This window comes from Nymphalis io, chromosome 8 (genome assembly GCF_905147045.1).
Source record: "Nymphalis io chromosome 8, ilAglIoxx1.1, whole genome shotgun sequence".
Taxonomy (NCBI): Eukaryota; Metazoa; Arthropoda; class Insecta; order Lepidoptera; family Nymphalidae; genus Nymphalis; species Nymphalis io.
In genome coordinates, this window is record NC_065895.1 from 7,142,678 (window position 1) to 7,162,132 (window position 19,455).

The 19,455-nt window shown below is 32.4% G+C and overlaps 2 protein-coding genes across 3 annotated transcripts; one reads left to right on the forward strand and one right to left on the reverse strand.

Annotated features, from left to right (window-relative positions):
- The first annotated feature begins 1,350 nt into the window (after nt 1-1,350).
- Nucleotides 1,351-7,894, forward strand: LOC126770132 (glutathione S-transferase LANCL1-like). Its single transcript, XM_050489303.1, has 8 exons — nt 1,351-1,615; nt 1,927-2,109; nt 2,521-2,678; nt 3,381-3,519; nt 3,602-3,742; nt 6,397-6,582; nt 6,683-6,829; nt 7,602-7,894. The coding sequence occupies exons 1-8, from the start codon at nt 1,529-1,531 to the stop codon at nt 7,782-7,784; spliced, it is 1,224 nt and encodes a 407-aa protein (XP_050345260.1). The 5' UTR covers nt 1,351-1,528; the 3' UTR covers nt 7,785-7,894.
- LOC126770131 (actin-binding protein IPP-like) lies at nt 7,646-18,826 on the reverse strand. 2 transcript variants are annotated; one of them, XM_050489302.1, is made up of 11 exons: nt 18,524-18,826; nt 17,915-18,059; nt 17,692-17,830; nt 17,325-17,490; nt 16,244-16,423; nt 16,001-16,164; nt 15,720-15,855; nt 14,245-14,455; nt 13,899-14,119; nt 13,582-13,839; nt 7,646-7,767 (listed from the first exon to the last, which is right to left on the reverse strand). In XM_050489302.1, the coding sequence occupies exons 1-10, from the start codon at nt 18,680-18,682 to the stop codon at nt 13,603-13,605; spliced, it is 1,758 nt and encodes a 585-aa protein (XP_050345259.1). In that variant the 5' UTR covers nt 18,683-18,826; the 3' UTR covers nt 7,646-7,767; nt 13,582-13,602. The 2 variants fall into 2 exon arrangements, with proteins under 2 accessions (XP_050345259.1, XP_050345258.1); XM_050489301.1 differs by lacking the exon at nt 7,646-7,767 and adding an exon at nt 8,087-11,391.
- Between the last annotated feature and the right edge of the window lie 629 nt (nt 18,827-19,455).

Below are 19,455 nucleotides of genomic sequence, written 5' to 3' on the forward strand. Positions count from 1 at the left end.
ATGTCCTTTTCCCATAAAATATACAAAATTACACCAAACAATGTTCGTCAGCGAAATCAAACAAGAAATTATCGAAATAATCCGGTTTTACTTTTCTAACAGAAACAACAGATGTTCTCTGTCTTTTCACTGGATTAGAATCGTTTTCTAACATAAAAATAAGCAAAAATTTAACAATAGACACAATGAACGCACCAACTGTCAAATTTGTTTCGCTACTTGAGTAGCGAAACAAACACTAAAACTGGTTACGCGATAAGGGTCAAAAGATTTGATAATTCTATCTTTTTCTAAATCATTTGTAACGTAATTTTCGTTTTCTTTCTTGTGTAAGTGAGAAGGAAATTCGTCATTGCGTTTATTAGTTTCTCTACGGATTATTCGGTTTCAAATTTTGAATCGTTTAATCGTTATTATCACTTTCACTCATCGTTATGAGTGAAAACTATGTTATTCCACAGTAGATATCTAGAAAAATATAACAAACAATGCAATGGTTTTTGGTTGTAGTTAGAAAACAAAAAAATATTTTTATTAAAAAAATGTATAATAAATATTAAAACGTAAAATTTAATAACCTCATTTTGTTTTAATTAAATCCTGAAAATTATTTAACTCCCAAAACAAGGAATGCAGTTACTATTGCAACATTATACAAAACATTGACAAACTATCTCTGTCTCAATCGCGGTTTCACGTCTATTTGTTTGGTCTATTTGTCTGTCTACGGAATAATCTCATATCATATGTGTTATCTATTTTATATGTGACACAGTGATGCCAGCTTGGGGGTTTTCCCCCACATTTGGGGGGACTCAATATTTCCAGGGATTTTTTTATTGGGTACATTTATTTAGGGGGTCTATTATTCAATAATTAATTTCCTTAAAAAAACGTACTTTATACAATTTATATTAAGCCTCGAACGCAACCAACAAACTAAACTAAATATAAACTCCAAGTGTGGCTATAACTGAAATGTCAAAAAAGTATAATATATTGAGATTGAAATAATAGTTCAACGGTCAGCGTGCTTGTACAACACGTATGAGGCCCGAGCTTCGATTTCTGGTGACTGAATGAAAAATAAAAATTGTTTAATTTCATTGTTACCATCATTAATATTATTAGGTCATTAATCAATGTATGTAAATGTGTAAAATGCACCCGCATAAATGCAATAGCTATTTTATACTACTTATTTTTAATTTGTATTACAACTAAACAAAAAAAAAACTTATGAAACAAAAAATTTAGAGGGTAATATAGGGGTCTTAATCGATATTTAGGGGAATTTGAAGTTGGTCCTAGTGAGAATATTCTTTAGGAGTTGGCATCACTGACGTGACATTGGCAGCATATTTTGCCTTTGCGCTCAAATAGCGTAAATACACGCCCGAAAAGTGCAAAAACTAAAAATAAATAAATAACGCGGTTTTTATAAATTGAATGTTTTATAATTAGATGAACGAAACAACACTAAATTTCCTCTCCTCTAGAAATTAACTCTTGAAATTAAAAGTTTGTCATGGTGTCAAAATGCTTTTTTGAAAATGAATTTCAAAAATATTCTAATGAGACTTCATATCCTTTTCTTGACGATACCAAGAATGCGGCACGTATTATTTGACTTTATATATATTATATATCGATGTAATGAGAACGTTTAATAATCTACACACTCATATGATATAAACTTTAAAAAGTCCACCAAAATATGTATTACATTGTACAAATGTAGGACTTTCTGCTTTAAGCCCGTAAAAACAACAATTTAAGATTATTTTGATTAAAATTAAAATTTATATAAGAAATTTAATTTATATTAAAAATCGTAGTTAAGTATAATTAAAAATGTAATAAATCAAAGGTCAACAATGGGATAAGTATTAACATTTATTTTTTATTATATTCATGGTTTTACAGCTTTCAGAAAAATTTCAATGTAAATTAAATAATTTCAAGAATGAAAAATTGTTACATCTTACTACTGAATTAAATAGAGATTTATTTCATGATGGGACTGTATATACTGGTTCAGCTGGGATGGCCTTGTATTATTTAATGTTTTCATTAAATGGAAATAGAGTATCTCATGGTATGTTGCAGGTAACTATATAACATTTGTTATTTTGCCATATGGCATGTTTTATAAAAATTACTATCTAAAAAATCACTATATGTATAACATATATATTTTCAACAACTATGCTGTGTCATTTAAATGTAAAGTCCAAATTCCTTCTTATTTATTGTTTTTTTTTTGTATTTTTTTTTTTGGTATTTAAGCTGGTATTTCTTTTTTTCTTTATAGTGCTGTTATCTCATTTGAATATGTAATTGTAACAAAGAACGTCTGTAAGATTATGCATGCTGAGTTAGCCTTTGAACGGGGCAATCAATATGTTTTTATTCTTTCTTTTTATATATAAGTTACCTATTTTAATACTGTATTCCATGTTGGCTTTGTATTAAAATAAATAAATAGCTATCCTATATATGAAATTAATATATTTACAGCAAGCTCTGGAATATATTGACATTAATAATTTAAAAGGACGCAGGATTAGTTTTTTATGTGGTGATGCCGGCCCACTTGCAATAGCAACAGTTATATCTTATAAGCTTGGCAACAGAAGACCTGACAATTTACCTGAATATAGTAACTTGGTCAAAAGGTGAAGTGCCAGTATATTATATATAAATTAAATCTTGGCATACCTTGATATATTGTTCATTATGGCATTGATTTAAATGATGATTCTCACTGGTACCCATTTCAATAACTGTGTATAGTTTTGTTTCCTTGTCTGTTCAGAGGCATACTGTAATGTAGACATCATTAAAAGTAAAGCCAGTTGTTATTTGTCAAATTGATATTTATTTTATTAGGCTGTTACCAGATACCAGAATCATTAAGCCAAAGTCATCGCACTTTGGCTACACACACACACTGATAACAGCCTGTGAATGTCCCACTGCTGGGCTAAGGTTTCCTCTACCTTTTTTTTGTGGAGAAGGTTTGGAGCTTATTCCACCACACTGCTCTAATGCGGGTTGGTGGAATACATATGTGGCAGAATTTTAGTGAAATTAAACACATGCAGATTTCCTCATGATGTTTTCCTTCACCGCAAAGCATGAGATGAATTATAGTCACAAATTATGCACATGAAAATTCAGTGGTGCTTACCCGGGTTCCCACCCACTGTCATTGGTTAAGACTCACGCATTCTTACCGCTGGGCCATCTTGTCGGGCTTGATGATTATGATGAGTTTTTTTTTAATTTTAGGAACATACAAAATATATAATGTTATTTATATCAGAGTTTAGTTTGAACATTAAGCTCTAAGGATTAATTTTAGTTGTTCCTTTCAGACTAATAAATCTAATTTCATTAGTACAGGATTCACCTGATGAACTGCTCTATGGAAGGGTTGGATATCTGTATGCATTACTCTTTGTGAATAAATATATAGGTGAGAGGAATGCTATACCTGCAAAGAACATTGAAAAAGTAAATACATTATGAAGATTTTATTTGATAATTATGTCAATATTATTATTTTTTTGTTAACTTAAAAAAATGTATTTTAAAGGTAATAACTTCTGTATTAAAATCTGGAAAACAGTTTTCACAGCAAATGAAATCTGAAAGTCCACTTTTATGGCAGTGGCATGACAAGATCTACTTGGGCGCGGCCCATGGCATATCAGGGATTCTATATGTCTTATTACAGGTATTTTTAGTTATTTCTAGTTATTATGTATAGAATTGGGCTATTATTTATCATTTTACAAATAGGGTAGCACAAGGGTAAATAGATAGAAGCATAAAATTAAAGAATTCGTATGTTGAACCATTTGTGTATATTTCGACGCATAGTCCTCCAAGAGGAGTTAAGAGACAAATTAACAACTTTTACATTGAATCGACGCGATATCATTCTCAGCGATTCTCGAAAAAAATGGCGTTTTAAATGCCAGCCAAGATGTAATCGGAACTTTAGAAGTTTAAGAAGGCTATCACAAAATTACTTTCTTCAAAATTAGGTATTTACGCGCGACGACGACTCGATCGGGCTCTTCAGTTTATGACACTGTGCTGTCGCTGTGTCTAAGCAATTTTAATACTTTTTCTGTTTTTAATATTTTTTTTTTCTTTTTCTTAAAATATTGTTAATTATGATAAGCTATTCAATAATTAGGGAATTCTCAAAATCCACTATTTTTAATTTTTTGTGAAATTTCAGTGTTGGCGAAGGTTTTTCATTGTGTGATTTGAGTCAGTTCAGTGATTGAGTTTGTATGCATTCGAATTGCTGCCACTTGCTTCGCCGCGGCTTCGCTCGTGTACATTATTATAGTATTTTTTTAGAATAATAACATTCCCCATTTTAAGGAATTTATTAATATTAGGTATATTAGTAATTTACCCCTCAAATTAAACATATGCTAAGAACTGAGTGAATAAAGAAGTGACAATAGCCCAAGGGATAAAGTTTGAACCTGAAACTTGTCTGCTCTAAAACCGTATTGAACGCTATTGACGCTTATACAGTTATTGATTACCTTTTTTTTGCTTTTTGTATTTTTATTTATTTTACTTAATTAAAAAGAAATATCTATCATACATGATATATATAGGCAGTTCACACAGTACAGTACAGTTTTGGGCACATTTGCTGCAGTACGCAGTACTGAATTGAGAACTCATCAATTCGAATTTCGAATGAATTTTTATTAGTTGTTTTTTTTTTAATAATTAAGAAATACAAATATCTACATTTTCAATCCACTATGAACTAAATCACTATTTAAAATATAGTATTAATATAATTTTTTTCAATTCAAATTGGGAAGCACTGTAGTTCACAATCTACGAACTCAAAAAGTTCATTCGCGCGTTTTACGGAAAACTTGCTGCGGAATTTTGACTCTGTATAAATAACTAAGCCGAAATTAAGAAAATTGAAGCCGTTCTGATCTAAACTAATAACTGTTCTCTATTTTTCAATAAGTTAAAATTTAGGCTTTTAATTTCTCAAAATACGAAGAAAAAAAATGACGGTTGAAATGAAATAACGCTCTTAAATTGAAGCGGTTATAACTAGTTAAGTGGAATATTGTTGTATAATAAAATAAGGGTAAATTAATGAAGAACTGTTTGTAATATAGCAGAGCTATTTGCAAATCGCATGGAATGTAAATCTAAGGTGTTGTTTATCTTTGCTCCTTCGATTAGTATAGGGTATAGTTAACACACTTTTCAAATAAAAGCTAAATTATTTGAATACAACTAACAGCCTGTAAATGCCTCATTACTGAAGGCCTCCTTTTCTATTGAGGTGTCTATGACGGGCTCGTTGGCGTGGTTGGTAGATACTCGCCTTTCACACCGAAGGTTGTGGGTTCGATTCCCATCAAGGACATTTGTGTGCATGAACATGTCTGTTTGTCCTAAGTCTGGATGTAATTATCTATATAAATTAAAAGTAACATATGTAGTATATCAGTTGTCTGGTTTCCATAATACAAGCTCTGCTTAGTTTGGGATCGGATAGCCGTGTGTGAATAATGTCCCAGGATATTATTATTATGTTTTTCCTTTAACCTTTTAATTACCTAGCCAGCCATCTCAGTTTTTTTTTTTTTTATAAAATAGGAAGACGGACGAGCATATGGGCCACCTGATGGTAAGTGGTCACCAAACGCCCTTAGACATTGGCATTGTAAGAAATGTCAACCATCGCTTACATAGCCAATGCGCCACCAACCTTGGGAACTAAGATTTTATGTCCCTTGTGCCTGTAATTACACTGGCTCATTCACCCTTCAAACCGGAACACAACAATAATAAGTACTGCTGTTTTGCGGTAGAATATCTGATGAGTGGGTGGTACCTACCCAGACGAGCTCTACCACCAGTAAAAAAGTTTCACACGGGTCAAATAAGATTTTATTTTTTGAGTAATGAGATATATTATAATAATTATAAAATATTTACATAAAACGTTTAAAATTAATATACTATTTATTTTGATTAAAGCTTTGTGACAATTAAATGAAATAAAGTTATCGTTATATTTTATAGTTAATAGTATAATTTATATATATTTATATATTAAACATGAAGAGTAAAGACGCCTAGGCCGACAATTTTCTCCAACTACATCGATCTCTTAAGCTATACTGTGTATAGCTAGTTATTTTATAGTTAGTACATTGTTTCAGGTCAGTGTGGGCTATTATGAATATTGTGTTGAATAATTAATTTATTCTTTGAGATATAGCTCATTTTAACGTTTTTAAAAAGAAAATTGTCGGTACGGGCTTTCGAAGCGGCCTCTGTCAAAAAAAAAGTGACTGACTTGATAAAATAATAATCACTTAGGGCCGTTCGTACATCAACGCAGATGACATAAGAAGTTACATTAAACCAACACTGGATTGGCTTTTGAATCAACGTTTTCCAAGTGGAAATTTCCCGTCGTCTCTTAAAAGCAGTTCCGGAGATAGATTAGTGCAATGGTGCCATGGAGCACCGGGATTTGTTCCTTTATGTCTATTAGCTTATCAGGTGAGTTGAATTTCAGAAATCATTCGCCAATTAATAGTAAATAATTGGCAGTTATTAAGAAAAAAATAAAAAAAAGTTTCAATGATAATTATTCTTTTAGATATTTCATGAAGAAAAGTATCTCAACATTGCAATACAATGTGGAGATGTAATATGGCAACGAGGACTTTGCGCAAAAGGATACAGCATTTGTCACGGAGTTAGTGGAAATGCATACGCGTTTCTGCACCTTTATCAAGTGACTAAAGTAAGTACGTGTTAGTACAGCGATACTCGACTTTTTCTTTATAGTGGCCACAAACACGTGTTAATCATGGTGTCGCGGGCCGCAAACATTTATCGCGTATATTAAAATTTTTTTTATCATTTCATGACATTTCAAACACTTTGCAGTATCCGCCACATGCAGTTGTTTAATTCAAATTATTTAGGCGTTAATAAAAACCTTTGAAATTTAAAACAGTTAAAAATAAAGTGATATCAAGTGGGCCAAGTACAAAAGCCCGGCGGGCCGCAGGTTGAGTACAGCCAGTTTACGTGTTTATATGGAATGTAGAATAACTAAGTCTCATCATTTATTTGCTGAAAGTAAAGTCAAAATAAACTTATTTATTGTTATAATTACCTGTAATTATGTATCACACTGTATTAGTATTTTTTTTAATACGCCGATGGTGGTTCTTATATCAATAAATAAATAATTTTCAATTCTAAACAAATTAATTTTCATTTTAAAAATGTCAATATTTATATTAATTTTTAAAACGACATTCTATAACACGTGTAAATAAAAATAAACGACTTGACTATTGATGTTAAACTGTATAAATAATTTTGTTTTTGTTAACATTAAGGGCGACTTGTATTTCAATGGAATAAAAATTCATCTATACTCATAATAGCGCTTTATTTTTAGTATGAATAGAAAATAGTTATTATTTTTATAAGATATTTACGTTTTTTTTTATTTTAAATACGTAGCCAAAAAGCGTAGTCCAATAACGATATGTTTTATTCAGAGTGCGGTTCATTTATACCGAGCGTGCTGCTTCATGGAGTGGTCTGCGTGCGAGAGGCCGGGCTCGGAGCTGCATCGTCCCGACAGGCCGGCGTCGTTGTTTGAGGGGTTGCTGGGACGCATCTACTTAGCAGCCGATATTGTTAATCCCTTGGAAGCCAAATTTCCTGCATTTTGTTTATAAAATTGTAATGTTCTGTGATTATTGCTTTAATATTTCGATTTAATTTTATGATAATTCGAAATTAATAAATTCGTAATAAATAAATAAATAATACACAGTTGTTGCATATATTTTATGGCTTATTTTTGAATATTACAAAATCATTATAAAAGTCTTGGTCAGTTATAATATTTTTTTGAAGAAAGGATTACATATATAATATATAAATAAAAAATATTTTAAAACATCTTATTTGAAAATAATATTTAAATAATTATATTCTATGGATACTTTTATAGTAAATAACTAGGTATAATGCTTGTAAGTGTTTACAAATAAATTCTTATAAAGTTAAAAAATTCTTATTCGTTAAGGCTCAGTCAAGTGTGACGTAATTAAAGAGGAATTTATTGACTTTAAAATAATGTAGATAATGTAATGAATGCTGTAAGAAATTATTGTTACGTTATACTTGAATGGTCCTTTATTAGACACAAACACATAAAATATATAAATTTAGTAGGTAAAACTTTAAAGGTAAAAAGGTATTAAAAATTTCTACAATAATTGTCTAAACATATATATATTTTTTTTTTGTTTTTGGAAGGACATTAACCAATAAACTCGATTGTGTTCAAACGTGACTTACGAGTAGACCACGTGATAAAAAAGAAACATCTCGTACCCTCTACTTCCACTTCTATTTTCAAAAATGTATCATATATTTATAGTGGCAAATGTATCAAATATTAAATGTTTAACCCCTTGGTAGATTTCTATATACCTACCATGAATAATGTATTCCAATAGTACACATAACATTTGTACTTATTGAATATAGTAGTCGGTGAAATTTTAATTAAAATGAAACATACATAAATATGGACTTATATATACGCTACTATATTTAAACTTACTTTAAGGTACATATATAAGAAGGAGAAGGGTTGATAACGGTCATTTTTCGCCCATCGGCTACTTAATGTGATATCAATTTTATTTGGTAGCAGACATCATAACAAAAAAAAAATAAAATTATTTTAAGTAAAAAGTCGGTAATTGAACGAATAAATAAAAAATCTTATGTAGATTTTATATACATTTCTTCACATAAGCACTGTTGTCATTTGTTTTAGCACAAACAACAATTATAATTAGTATTATAAATGCAAGATTAAGATAAAATAATGTTATTATTACTAAGAATTGAATGTTCCAAGTATGAGAAATAATCAACAATCGAAAATAATTACTACGTTGAGACACTATAATATACTTACTTGGTCTACCACCAAGAAGGCATATTAGGATTTTTCGTAGTTTCGTCGCCATTACTTGTTGAAGCAAAAATTCTCGTCACTATGAAAGACGAGGAGACAAAAAACTCCTGTTATTAATTATTAAGATTTCCATAAAAATTCGCAACTACTTCCGAACTCAATATTGATATTTACACTACGCTAACACTTTGATCGCGGCAAAACATTTAACCGAGGGCGCAACTGATATTAACGGGCAGCGTATATTTTTCCGTTTAGGATAGATGCGCACAGTGAACCAAAATAAAGAAATAAAATTAATGTGGTTCATGAATCGCTTCTTTAAGAAATAATAACTTAAGACCGAATAAACAAAACACTCTATTTTGGTCAATAATTGCCGACATACAATATTATTTATCATGTAAAACTTATCGAATAGAAAACTATATATCTCCAATTATAAAAATTCATTTAAAAATAGCAATCAAAATTTTAATTTTTGAGAAAAATTCTGCTTATCAACCCTCCTCCTTTCATCATTAAATAGAATTTCATACAATTCCATCTGGTAGTATAATAAATATGACAAATAAGAGGTCAAGAAATAAACTTAATTGGAGAGCCACTGGTTATATCCTTCGATAATATATTTTTACATTTGCAAAAGAACAATTTCAATTGAACAAAATCAATTAACTAAATAAACTTATGAACCTATAATAATAAATTTAACACTAAACATAATTATCACATATGCATACATTATAAACTTCGTTACACATTTTAAGTATTATAATTCTTGAAGAATATATTGATAATTGTTATTCTAAAATGACATTGACAACAAAGGTGAAATAACAAATAGTTTAATACAGAAAATTATAAGTACCCACGGTGTTAGCGACGTCGATATTCATATGAAAATTAACCATGGATCCAGATAATCTACATACATCGAATTTCAACGGAAAATTATGGAATTGTAACCAAATGGTCTTTATATGAACAATTTATAATATATATGGTGTTCCTAAAATATAATATATTTATGTTTTTAAAATTATAACATTGCCAATGACATGAGTAACAATATAATTTCAAAAAAAATTACTTTCGAGATCCTTTATCTTAGAAGCTTAGTACATATGCATACAATTGAAATAGTATGAAATTATTCTAAAACTTTACAATACAGTACCAAAAAAATGTGAGTAAAATATGTTTTTATAATTATTATATTTGTCTCAATTTTCTAAAAATTAAACTAAAATATTCTATGAAAAAATGCAAATCGCAATGTTGCATAATCTTGCTTCAATTTACCAAATATATTTTTTTGTACATTTAGTAATATAACAGTATACTCAACTTTCTCACAAAACGACGTAGCATATAAAATGGTACGTTCAATCACCAAAAATCTTTATTTCTTAATTTGGCAATTTTATAAAAAATAAGCGAAATTAATTAATTGTAAGATATATTTCGATATAAAAAAAAAGCCGAGATGGCCCATAAGGATAATAAGGATGGTGGTAAGAACGCGTGAATCTTAACCGATGACCGTGGGTTCAAACCCGGGCAAGCACCACTGAATTTTCATGTGCTTAATTTGTGATTATAATTCATCTCGTGCTTTACGGTGAAGGAAAACATCGTGAAGAAACCTGCATGTGTCTAATTTCACTGAAATTCTGCCACATGTGTATTCCACCAACCCGCATTAGAGCAGCGTGGTGGAATAAGCTCCAAACCTTCTCCTCAAAATGAGGAGAGGAGGCCTTTAGCCCAGCAGTGGGACATTCACAGGCTGTTTCGGATTTCGGAAGATATATTTCAACTCACCCAACGTGACGCTGAAACCTGTCTGTAATAGGCATGATGACTGATTTTGAAATAACCTTCTATAATGTAGGTACACGCACACTATTACTGAAAATAATTTTATTTCAGTAATAAACTAACTGTTTACGCAAATAATTGCATTTTCATTTACCTATTTTGAATTTCGCTCGAAAACACCCGCAGGTGTCATGGCGCCTGCACGTGACGTCACGCCACAGTAAACGACAGTAAACGTTGTATTGTGTCTACTCAACGAAGAAAATCAGAAAGTATTGCGTATTTCCTAAGGTTAAAAATGAATTCCAAAGTTTGTTAACTTAGTAATTGGTGTGTAAGTGGTGAGCGGTCCCTTTGTGTAAAAATACATCAATATCAACATCTGACACATTGCTTGTGCTTCCAAACAAGAAAATTGTGAGAAATAAGTGGCATTTCATTGCATTTCACAGTGCAAATTTTCCCTTCGCGTTTAAAGTTGCACTTAGCTAATAGCATCATTCCCATATGACGGTCGTGAGGATCTAAAATAAACAAAATTGATGATTGAGATTAATATACGAATACAGAAGGTGGCAATGGACAGGGTGTTTATTAGCTTAAAATAATCACCCGAGATTAAATGTTTCGTTTAAATATATAGAGGCAGAGATTCATAAAGATTTATTATATATTTAGATTTATAGAAGTATTCGTAAATAGGTAAATTCACAAATTACTTACAAGGAAGTTTTCACATTTCGAAATTCATATGAACAAGTCTTTATTTGATGAAAGAAACTCTCCTAACATCAACAAATCAATCCTGGGCAAATTAGAGGAATTTGCCTTAACAAAACCTTGTTCCATCGTTGACGGATCTTAGATGTTTTATTTTCTTCACAAAACCCCGAATAACCAACGACTCAACTGATTAAATGATGCAAAATTAATTTTGAAACGCGTAAACACAACAACTGTTCAAGAGAAAGGGTTATAGATACTGATGCGTGACGTTATTCGCTCTGATTGTTGTTTCAAATAAAATGGCCGATTGCAGAATTTTATACTTTTGTTTTATTAAAAATCTTATTCATCTCAGTATGTATATTAAAATGAGATCACTTTTTAGAATCCATTTAAAATAGTTTCTTCTCTAAAATCATTTATTTTTTAATTCTTTAATACTGTCATCATGCCTATTGATCTGCGACTCTGTGTCTGGTGCGAGTTGTTTACTAATTCGATTGCATTAAATGAAAACAACAACAAACGGACAACCCTACAAACCGCAGTAAACGTAATCGTAAATAAGTAAAAAAAACTCGCTCTAGACACTGATCTATCAATTTATAAAACAAACATTGCCCAGAGAACTGTTAACAACACATAGTAACCGATAAAACATGACAATGAAATGATTTTAGTCTGTGCGTGTGTAATGCAATGTGTTTGTATGAATATGCATACATGTATATATACTCATAGTACGATCTTGATAGTAACTATTATGTAATTTACGTTAAATAATCTTCCATAGATATACTATTAGCGACCCTAGAGCGCAAGGTGCGAAAACGCAGGTGAACTAAATAATTATTCTGATGTTAATACTCGAGTTTGATTTTTATTTTTCTCTCAGAAATTATAATCGTTATAATCTACTTAATATTTATAGATGTAACTACATATATATGTATGTAAAACAAAACCAATATGATATTTGAAAAGTATTTGTATATTTTTTTTAATATTTATGTTAATAAAATCACATTGTTCACAAAAGGGAATATGCATATTTTTATTTATCACGTATGTGAAAAGCCCAAACACGTTTATGTCAATATATTTTTTATCTCGCATAAAACAATAAAATACACAATTAAAAAGAGCCTACTATTAGGTACTACTAATACTAAATACTAGGCATTTAATGAATAAGAAACGACAAGCTTTTTATTAAAAATATACTTATAATCTTATAAGTTACTTTATGAAAGTTATCGCAATATAAGTAACTGTATAAAATTACTTTTTAATAGAATACCGTATTGTAAATACGATTATATAGAAACATAACGTTTTAACGTTACATGCATATTCCCTATTAGATCAGAAAAAAATCCCGATATTATAACGTTCTCTCTGTCGTATTTCGGTCATGGTAGCCAGCATTAAAGTCTAGGCAACTGCTTAAAACAAAATGCGAAAATACAAGTGCACTCTCTTTTGCCTCATTGTCATAGTGCAATGGGGTTTCGATCCATCTCGACCGAAGACATCAGGCTCAGGACCTACTGGTCCCCGATGTAGTGCAACACTGCCAACCCGGGGTGATGTTGATAATCACTTGACAGAAAAACCTGATAACGTTTACCTCCAATTCCAACTTTCGAGCTCGAGGTTCAGAGCCGTATAAAAGTCATTATTATTGAGATTATTCTGACCTTTTAAGTTTTGTGACAAATATAATATTATTAAATGAAATTCCTTACATAGATATATTGACCCACTTTATCCCACGTAATAACTAAATACTTTTCCGTAAACAATGATAAAATGTTTGTTACCGTTTCTCTAGACACGCGGTCCCGGTCCCAGGACAATCGTCGGTGTAAAAGTATGCATATAATGTATCCTCTACGACCGCTAAGTAGGATCTACTTTACACGCAAAACATCAAATTTCCAATAGTGACAGTCACAAGTAGGAGACATACGTCGACGTCCTCGTACCTGCGGCAGGGCGGCAGTTCGTCAGAGCAGGGCGGCGCCCGCCTCGGCGCGCGAGTGCGGCAGCGGTGGCGCCGCCAGCCACGCGTCGCGCACGGGCTCGTACAGCTCCACCGACGACAGCGTGGTGCGCGCGCGGTAGAAGGCGCGCTCGCCCGCGCACTCGCTGTCGCCGCCCGCCACCAGCAACATGCCGTGGGCCGCGCCCGCCGCGCAGCCCGCGCGCGCCTGCTGCAGGCTCGCCACCTCCTCCCACGAGTCCTGCAACACGGGCGGGTGAGACGCGGCCGGGCCGAGGGCGCGGTGCGGGCGACACTTACGTCGTCGAAGCTGTATCTCTCGACGGAGGCGAGCACGGTGCGGCGCGGCGCGTTCCCGCCGATGACGTAGAGGTGCGCGCCCAGCACCACGGCGGCGGCCTGGCTGCGCGCGTGCCGCATGGACGCCAGCGCGTGCCACTTGCGCGACGCGGGCTGGTAGCACAGCAGGTCGCGCGTGTGGCGCCACGTGTGCGTGCAGCCGCCCACCACGTATATCAGACCTGCATGGTTTCGAGATCATTCTTTAAAAGTTATGAATAAATGGTTGATTAGGCGACTTTCGACCAAATTGTATTAGAGTGCCACTCTAGTAAAAATTTTAAATCATTCGATGTCTAAACTGTACCTTCAAAATTAACGACGCCCATTCCGAATCGCGGTTCAGGCATTCTTCCAGATAATGTCCACTCGTCGGATATAGGATCGTAGACCTCGACGGAAGCACCCATGTCCGACCCCACCCACCCGCCGAAGGCGTATAGATTTCCGTTCCAAGCGGTAAGACCAAATTCACATCGAGCTTCTTTCATTGGTGCTATATTTGACCATTTATCAGTCTGTAAATAAATAATCATAATATATAATATTTATATACAGTAACAGCCTGTGAATGTCCCACTGCTGAGCTAAGGCTTCCTCTCTCTTTTGAGGAGAAGGTTAGGAGCTTATTCCACCACGCTGCTCCAATGCGGGTTGGTGGAATACACATGTCTTATTTCATTGAAATTATGCCACATGCAGGTTTCCTCACGATGTTTTCCTTCACCGTCAAGCACGAGATGAATTATAATCACAAATTAAGCACATGATAATTCAGTGGTGCTTGCCCGGGTTCGAACTCACGATCGTCGGTTAAGATTCACGCGTTCTAACCACTAGACCATCTCGGCTTGGTCAATGCCTATCATTAGCCGCATAAACGACTGCAGAGTAAGCTGTTTCTTCTTACAAGTGTTTTACTTTTTCCTATACGGCATATAATTACATAAAAGACTCACGGTCACGGTAAAAACAGACGACGCGGAACGGTTAGTTTGATATGGACATTGGACTGGACTTTTTGCACTTTTGGATGCATAAAGAAATGTTTTTAACTAAACAATGATTCAATTCAAGTTCGTTTCTGCTAATATACATATTAAAATTGAAATTCAACCAAATTTAATAACATGAATGTAAAAGTAATTGAATAGAACCGTAAAAAAATACTGTAAGGAACTAAAATAAGTTATCTATATGTCCGATTATTAAGTAAACACTCATTAGCGTAACATAACGGAAGCGATAGCAGAGGTGGATAAATGATTATTTGATTAGCTTTTCATAAACTAGTCAAAAACACTACGAACACTAAGAAAACACTAAGAATAGACTAGTGCTAAAACTGCTATTAATATAATCTACCAGAAAAACACCAATGATGATGTCCTCCTGACCGATTTCGGCCACGGCGACCAATTGCACAAGACATTCTCTATTCCATCACTCATAACGCGATGGGACGGCAATCTGACAAGACCGGAAAGAGTTTCGGTCCAACGGCCTTACGTGCTTCTCGAGGCAAGGGATCGCACACAGTTCCAAAATCTAGACTCCAGATTACTGAGAATTTTTCGAAGGAAAATCTTCATAACATGTTATCGATCAAACCTCGGGATCTGCAGCCTTATATCTAGCCACTAGACCAACCTCTAGTGGCTGTCAAAAACCCCAAGTATTGGATAGCTAAACCAACCAATGGATACCATTTTTTAATTCAAGCTTCTAAATATATTTTAACAATACTATCGACTGCCTTATAAAAAAAAACTTAATATCTACCTGTGGATCATACACTTCACCATTCGCCAATATCTGACTTCCTTGTTCTCCTCCCACTGCATAAACGCGGCCTCCCAACATTGCGACTCCTGGTTGTATACGAGCTATACACATTGACGAGAGTTCCTCCCATTCTCTTAAAACAAAAAAAAACTCTAATTAATATAACAATTTTTGGTTAATTGTGACCCACCGAATATTCTCGCAATTAAATAAAAATGAATGTATAGTCAAGCTAGTGTTTTCTGAGCATCAACGAGACGTGTAGGAAAAGATCGAACCTTTTATATAAGTCAAACTTGAGAACCGAGGAGAGAATGTTGTCGGCGGCGTGCGGCGGGTGCGGCGCGGCGTCGTGGCACGAGCCGCCCGCCACCACCAGCATGCGACGCGCGCGCGCCCGCGGCTCGGCCGACAGCGACACCAGCGCGCCGCGCCCCGAATTCTGCGCCAACACCGATTAACCGTCATATCCTATTTCTAACGACGTACGTATATCGTGACTTTTTAGTTCATCGACTTACCATATCGACTCTCACTGTTTTCAAAGCGACGACTATGGAGGGATCTTGTACTGTTTTAATTGCATCGCCTAAAATTTGTGGTGAAATAAGTGGTAGACGAACTTTACTTAAAACTTCAAAGCAGTGACGTCTTCTGTTTGCTGGATCATATTCCAGCCATTTTAGTGCTGGATATAAAACCTAGGAGTTACAAAAATAAACAATATATAATACTAGCTTTCGCCCGCGTGCGATGGAATGGTAGGTGTTAGAAATTTCATGATCATTGGCTGAGTAGTTAATTCTTTTTATTTTTATAATTACTTCGCATTTGAAAATTAGTAAAGATAATTAATAGCATTTGACATACTTTTTACTTTTTTTTAATAACATATAACCTATAAAATATAATAAAATAATTTAGTCTCATTGGTTAAATAGTGATCTCGTTATATATATATAGAAATATATTTAAAAAGCAGGAGTGTACAAAGTTGCACCTAGTCATATTTATAGTCACATCATATACACAATCTTGGATAATATATATTTTAATTATAATCTTGGATATTGAGCATGAATTAAACTATTTATATTTGATTACCTTGTAAACTTCAGTAAAGGCAGGAATTTTTTGAAATATATTTTAAGTGACAATTTTTTTTTATTACATTGCAGTTTTATATTCTGATTAATTTATTTGCAACTATCAATATTTGGTTTATCATGTGACATAGCATAAAACATTATTGTTCAGTCTTAGTTAAATCATTTTTATAAAACTATTTTTAAAATGTTTTTAATCAAAATTTCAGTGTGTGGTGTAGGTAAGATTATATCATATAAATGTAGTCAACAATAAATGTTAAAATTATTTTATTAAATTTAATTTATATATATAAATAAATACACAACCAAATTCCAATTTAATATATATTAAATAAGGCAGTATTCCAAAAATAAAAAGCTTACCTGTATATATAAAATCAATAATCATAGGAAGTATGCCTGGAGGTACACTTGGTAGAACCACACGACCTTTCTGGCTCTCTTCTAAGCCTACATTAAACATGGCATCAAAAATATATATTAAATTTATTACCTGAGCTTCGTTATCCACTTTGAGTTGCTCTGATGACAAAAGTGTAATGAGTTGTTGCAAAGGTAACTCTAGTAATTCATCTCCATTAGCAACTAAATTCCAGTTAGCCTGGGCATGTGCCAAAGCTTCTTCAGCCAATTCTGTACAATTATGGGTTTCTGCAAACCTGTATAAAATATAAAAAATTCATTAACAAATTAATGAAGCTCTTCTAAATCTACTAAGCCAAGTTCATAATGGACTTGTAGAAGCTACTTTAAGTATGTAGTTAATGAGAAATATTCTTAAAGAATATTTTGGTCAAAAATCATTACTTAAGCATTCAATCAGATATATCAATTTACAAACTATATTTGAATAATTTTACCTGAATATCCCAAGTGCATTTGATGGATGTAGTTCTCTTTTTAAAAATTCTCCACAACCAATAACAAGTTCTCTAAGTTGAAACATATCAGCTGCTATCATCAGATGTTGCACAGTGGCCTTATCAATCTCAATTTCACCTGTTTATTGACAAATAACCTTGATTGATCATATAAAAATTAATTTTACGGGATAAGGCAGTAATCCAAAAATATAAAGCTTACCTGTATATATAAAATCAATAATCATAGGAAGTATGCCTGGAGGTACACTTGGTAGAACCACACGACCTTTCTGGCTCTCTTCTAAGCCTACATTAAACATGGCATCAAAATATTCACAACTTGCAGCTAGTACCACTCTGTGTGCCTGAAAAGAATTTTTTATATTATTTACAGTATATATCAATTAGTAATTTACAAAATGAATGTATACTTATTTTTGAGAACAAAATAAGGTTTTTATTAATCATAAAATAACACAAACTCACATAAACCTATAACACTAAAAACAATTACAAATATCTATCAAAACCTTAACCCAATTATTTTTTATAATTAATTATACTACATGTTATATAGATAGATGGCTTTATTTGTTTAAAGTAATTTTATTTTATAATCTTCTATGAATGTGAACTGTACGAAATAGAAAATTCTTTTAATAAAAGATTACAATAAATTCATTTCATTGAGATAATATTTGTTTTTATTATTAATAATAATGTAATTGTTGAAATATTTACATTTTAAGAATGAAAGTGTCAGTATATGAATGCAGATGACTCAGTCAGAACTTATTTTTGTATGTTTAAAGAAACTTGTGTTTTTTACCTTAATTTTTGTTTTTCCAGATATGAGATCTATGTCACAAAATCTGCCATCTCTTCTAAAGTGGTTTAGATTTATAGAAACCTTACTAGCATATTCGCAACATTTATAGGGCCTAGAACCCTCCTTATTAAAAATTTTATCATATAAAGTTGAAGACATTGTTTCGTTTAAGTACTAAAATGTACCATATTTTTCTTAAATAAAAATATTACTATAGCATATTTACAGATTGAGTTGATACGAAAAATGCAACTTAAGCTTAACTAAGAAGGTATTTTTAATAGAAATATTTCATTTAAAATGTAGTAAATGTCACTGCCATTATCATACGTCACTGTCACCGTAAGTGTTAAAAATTAAAACGTCCGTGCAGGTTCCGGTCAAATTCGGTCAAGCCCAAAATAAAACTATCTTATAAAAGTCTATGTAATGTTATTATTATTAGCTATTGTTTATTTATATAACAAAAAATAAGACGAAAAGACACTTTTCATTTTATTATAATCACTGGAAGACAAACCGACAGTGACAGTTTTGTGATATATTTTCCGGGGTTCAATAAAGAAACTGCGATATTTTCCTTCTTTTTATTTACTTTTATATAGTATAAAAAAATTATGTATATAAATGCCCTATTTATTGTAAAGGACATAACATCGACAGATATCTGTTTCGTTTGTATATGTTAAGAATGTTAAATATTTAAAATAAAAGGAGCAAGCACTCATATTCAAATTTAATAGAATTTATACGATAATAAAAATAAAAAAAATTATGTCTACTAACGTTTCTTAGTATAACGAACACTATAAAAATGTTTTAGGTCTTAAATTTGCTGCTGTCGATAAAATTATATAGTATATTATCTAGAAAGTGTAATATTTAGTTATTTTATACTCTTTGGCGTAAAGTAAAATAACAGTCTGAAGTTT

Excerpts from the sequence above, each read along its gene's own strand:
- LOC126770131 (XM_050489302.1), bottom strand. The coding sequence starts at position 18,682 with ATGTCTTCAACTTTATATGATAAAATTTTTAATAAGGAGGGTTCTAGG. Across the intron at positions 16,424-17,324 it reads AAGTGGATAACGAAGCTCAG|GTTTTATATCCAGCACTAAA; the intron begins GTAATAAATTTA and ends TGTAACTCCTAG. Across the intron at positions 14,120-14,244 it reads GGGCGTCGTTAATTTTGAAG|GTCTGATATACGTGGTGGGC; the intron begins GTACAGTTTAGA and ends GAAACCATGCAG.
- LOC126770132 (XM_050489303.1), top strand. The coding sequence starts at position 1,529 with ATGGTGTCAAAATGCTTTTTTGAAAATGAATTTCAAAAATATTCTAAT. Across the intron at positions 2,110-2,520 it reads TATCTCATGGTATGTTGCAG|CAAGCTCTGGAATATATTGA; the intron begins GTAACTATATAA and ends ATATATTTACAG. Across the intron at positions 6,583-6,682 it reads TATGTCTATTAGCTTATCAG|ATATTTCATGAAGAAAAGTA; the intron begins GTGAGTTGAATT and ends TTATTCTTTTAG.